The 4741-nt window shown below is 38.7% G+C and overlaps 1 protein-coding gene across 7 annotated transcripts in view; it reads right to left on the bottom strand.

Annotated features, from left to right (window-relative positions):
• The window catches only part of CHD9 (chromodomain helicase DNA binding protein 9), an 88580-nt gene that overhangs the window by 3407 nt on the left and 80432 nt on the right, over positions 1-4741 (bottom strand). For all 7 annotated transcript variants that reach the window (XM_065028648.1, XM_065028651.1, XM_065028650.1 and 4 more), the window contains 3 exons: positions 4167-4388; positions 3255-3383; positions 1400-1504 (listed from right to left, as the gene is read on the bottom strand). In XM_065028648.1, coding sequence (XP_064884720.1) covers positions 1400-1504; positions 3255-3383; positions 4167-4388 — 456 coding nt within the window. The remainder of the gene's footprint in view (positions 1-1399; positions 1505-3254; positions 3384-4166; positions 4389-4741) is intronic.

Below are 4741 nucleotides of genomic sequence, written 5' to 3'. Positions count from 1 at the left end.
CTGCAAGAGACACAGCGCCTGTTTTTAGGATTTTGAGATGGATAAGTAAAAGTAAATGGCAAGCCAAGCGTACAGTAACAGTGCCAGAGATTCCTCTGGTACACTCGCACCACAGCTGGATGTCCAGACAACGCACCGGGATTTGTGGTGACTTTGTGCTACCGCATCTCAAAGGTCTCAAGGCCCATTTCCACAGCCAGGTCTGCACAGGTTTCTCCTCCCACCCTCCACTAACTCATCCCTACAGGTTTTTTGCAGATCAAGCCAAATACAGCTAATGAGAGGAGCAACCTCAATTTAAGATCTAACCCAGCATTGCTTTGCAATATTACCACATCCCAATCGTTTGGCAGTTTAATTTAAAAAAACTACTCAATTTAAAGCTAAATACAAATGTGTGATTGCACACAGACCAATAATCTCAGAGCCCTTTTTATTAGTGTTAGTGTCTGTTTAATGTCCTCATATTTCACCTCATCTATAAAATTAAGAAAAAACAGTAAAAACCTCAAGCCAAATTAAAATGAAATTCAGTGCACTTTTCTTTTCAGGGCTTGCACAGTAATACTTCACCTGTGTAAGCCCTTCTGCCTAGTGACGAAGAAAGAACTGTAACAGACACTAATATTATTCTCTTTGAAATGCACTGTCTCAAATTTATCTTAAAAATGGCAATAATAAGATCAACTATTACACACCTCCACATTACAACATCCTCTTCGTTCCCCAGCAAATATCTCTAATTTAAACTGGCCTAATACAATTAGAGAAATTCAGAACTAATGCTCTGTTCTTCTCTCCTGCAGATCACTTAAATTCTAGCGTAATTCTGCTATTATTTATACCTTGATTCACTGCACTCCAATCTTGTTCCTAGTTACCCTTTTTGGTACCAGAATGTCCCACAAGGGTACTGGAGACACTGGCATTTAGGACTTCCCAGAAAGATTACAAGTTCTGTGGACAGTCAACTAGAAAAAATTAACATTGTAATTTCTTTGTCAGAGGCTGGAGGTGCAGTGTAAATAAAATACTTCTGATACGATCTAGTAGGTGAGGAAACAGACTTCACAAGAATATTCTGTGGGCTACTACTCCTAAAAACCTCCAAGGCTACATTTATGAGATGAGAAAGTCAGAGTATTACAGCACCTTCAACCAAGTCTCTAATTCGGGGTTGTCAGGCGCTGTCCCCCCTTCCCTCTCACTCACAGCTGTGCCAGCAAACCAGCCCAGGAACCGAGCTGGCAGAAAAACAGTAACGCTGACTCACATTCCACATTTCATATAGTACCAGAAATGCAAAGCCTGCCTTTTGGCATGCCTTTTTTTCCCGTTTGACTTGTTTGTTTTTAAGATACATTTCATATCACAATTATGTCACTCTGCAAATACTCACAGACTGTTTCACAACTTCTCCCCATTCAGGAGCCACTCCGTACTCTGGATTTTCTTTCAAGAACCTGCACAAATCCTTCAGAGGTGGAGCAAAAGCACCCCCCACCTGAGAAGCAGAAGATAGAATTCCGTCAGGAAATACTTCTCATTCGATAAAGGCAACATTCCTACCTGACACTGCTTCATTCTTGCCTTTTAGAGAAAACGACATAAATAAAACCTCACTCTGAATTACCAATGAGAATGATACAGTTTTTGACTGTTTCCTGGTGGTATATATGAGATACTCTCAATTTGTTTTAAATTTGATAAAGCTGAACTCATCTATTAAAACAGTAGTCTGCAAATTCAGTACTTGACATTCCTACCAATGTTTAATATCAGAGTTTATTTAGACATAGAACGAATAGAGCAACCACATAGCAACATAGAGCAACCACATGAGCAAGACAACAACAGTGGTACAAGTATTATCAAGAAGGTTGTAACAACAATCTTGTTAAACTCTTCCTTTATCCACTAAATCATTTCTATTCTATCATTTCAGTCGAGTTCTGGAAATACTTCCATTAGGAGAATACTGCTCTTGTAAAATTATTTCTTGTATTTTTTCCATGCGAAAAAGGGCAAGTTAAGATTGCTAGACAGTATGTCCTAATAAAATCTTCTAAGTGGGAAAGTAAGCTTTCTAATTAATCAGAAGAAATTAACGGATTCAGAAAAGAAAGATGAAATAGTTAAAAGATGAAAAAAGAATTCCAGTTTCTCAGCTTTCTCTATAAACTGCAACTTAAACTCACGTTCTCTAGGCTACTTTTGGTGTGTCTCGCCCCAGCGACTAAACGTATAACTGAACTAAAAAAGAAAATGAGATAAAATGCATCTGGTAATTCAGAGAAGTTGGGGACAGGTTATAAATGGGAAAACTGAGGTTACCAAAGTGACAGAGTCTAACTATGGTGTGGAAACTCGTTAGAGAAAAAAGCCATCATGAAACCAGGCTGCTACAGCAAGCATAGATCCAACCTCTCACTCCTTGATCACAGACTCTGATGAGATCCCTCTGCAGAGCTGCTGTCTCTATGCACTGAGTAAAGGCTCAAATTCTGCTTCACTCTTCTCTACAGATGCAAAAAGCTTCTGACCTCGACACAGCAGCATAAAACCATGTCCTGCTTTCCTTGCACCTGCTCTCTAACTTTGATCCCCTGTCCAAAAACCAGAATTCAACACCTGATCTCCATCTTCCACTGCTGGGATTTTATACAAGAATCCCCCGTCTCCCGTTCCCCTATTGCACTCCTGTTTAACCCAGCAATATGATTCGCAACAGATATTTTACTGGTGAACCATAACAGCCAAATGCCAGAGATAATTGGAAAGAGCAAAATAATCCAGTACACAGGATTTCAGCAATTCCAGTGGACAAAAGTTTCTATCAAGGATGCACTACCGACATAATTTGTCAAAAGTAGTAAAGCGAAGACGTACACAACATTTGCAGCTTGTGAGAATGTTGCTACTTTGATCAGAACAGCATATATTTTGGTGGCCATGCCTCTATATTAGTCAATGGCATAAATATTGCAATATAGTGTTGAATTCTACCTATAGAGTGTCCAATTCTATCCGAACATAAACCACATGGAAGTTTCTAGCCATATCTTAGATATTTTCATAGTTGCAAAACACTTACTAGAAGACTGTCATTGACTTTCTTGCTCTATGCCAAAGCCTTAAACCAAAAACCTTTCGTTTGCACACAGTATTTTAGCAAGTGTAATATTACGGAGTTCTTCTTTTCAGGTAACTTTTCATTTGAGGAACATTTGGAATGGGAACAGTAATGTAAGTACCTTTCTGGCGTTTCTTCTATTTATGAGCTGAACACGTTCTTCACCAGTCAAACTATTAACGTCCAGTTTATTAGGATTTCGACAACGGTGTCTTTTTTGTTTGGGCCTCCCATCGTGCAGCTGCATCCTCTGTTATAAAGGAATTAAAAAACCCCACAATTATCTTCCTGATAAAACTGTTTTAAAAAAATGTAAGATATCTGTGCATTCTCTTGAGTCAGGCATTCATTTGAAGTCCTCTTCAACTTCAGAAATATTTTAGTAACAGAAGTAACTCACTAATCATAATCATATAATAAGCAGTCCAGTAGACAGCACTAAATCCTCTCTCTGATGCCTCTGCCCATTGCTTTGTTTTAATACTTATTCAGTTTTCGACAATGCTTTCAACTGCCAGGAATGTTGCTACTGTTTCATATAATAACACCTTTATGGAAAAAAGTAAGCTTGTTATTCCAGACATCATAAATATGATTTTCTTACATTCTGTTCAACATTAACAAATCTCAGGGGTAAAATGAGAACATCATACCCACACAAACATCACCACCACAGCACTGTACGTACGCATGAGATACGTCCTACACATCACTAAATATGCTGCTACACATTTTCAGCTCCCATCACCAGGATCATGGTAACATGAGTTTCATTATCTGAGATTTTTTTTTAATCCTAAGTGAGATTAGACAAAGATCAAATGTCTTTAGTATTGCTTTTCTTGGCAATTCCATTTGTGAATGACAAGGCAGGCTTACAGAGCTCAAATTATGTAAAAAGAAACCAGCATTTTCCTTTTCCTAAACAAAATATCAAAACAAAGAAAGAATAATTCCATGTAGCACAGAATACACACTGAAATACATTTTATGAGTAATGTTCTAGTATTTAGATAAAACAGAGAATACTCACAGGAATACAAGCTCCTGAATCTTCAACATATCCAGGATGTTCTTTAAGCCACCTTTCCAAATCTTTTCTTTTTGGGGCATCATCACCCGCAAGCCTCGTGCCATCTTTCAGGTTAATAACAGGCACTGGGCTCTCAGCATCCAGCACGCCCTGGGACTGCGCGTACGGGAGCACCGGGTTCATTCCTGCAGCCACGGGGCACGAGTTGATACCTGGATTAACCTGGAGAAATTCCAAACATGCAACTGAGTTCTCCACAGAAAACAAACCACCACAATTACTTCACATATGATACAATGAGGGCCACAGTCCGGCGGATCATTGTGCAGACACCAAGACAGGTCCTTTCCATCACTGTACCATCAGGTCCTGTGACAGATGTTACAGGAAAGGATGCCAGAAAGCACTGCTAGGTCAAATATCAAGTTTTTAATATTATGTTGTTAATTACAGTTCACCAAAACTAGAATTAAACTTACTTTTTGAAAACAGTTATTAATATTTAAAATAGCTAATATTTAATAAAACTGTACCAGCTCCCACGCGTGTAGACATAAACCGTCCGTGAACCATTT

This window comes from Columba livia, chromosome 13, assembly GCF_036013475.1.
Source record: "Columba livia isolate bColLiv1 breed racing homer chromosome 13, bColLiv1.pat.W.v2, whole genome shotgun sequence".
Classification (NCBI taxonomy): domain Eukaryota; kingdom Metazoa; phylum Chordata; class Aves; order Columbiformes; family Columbidae; genus Columba; species Columba livia.
This window is presented reverse-complemented; position numbering and strand designations above follow the sequence as displayed.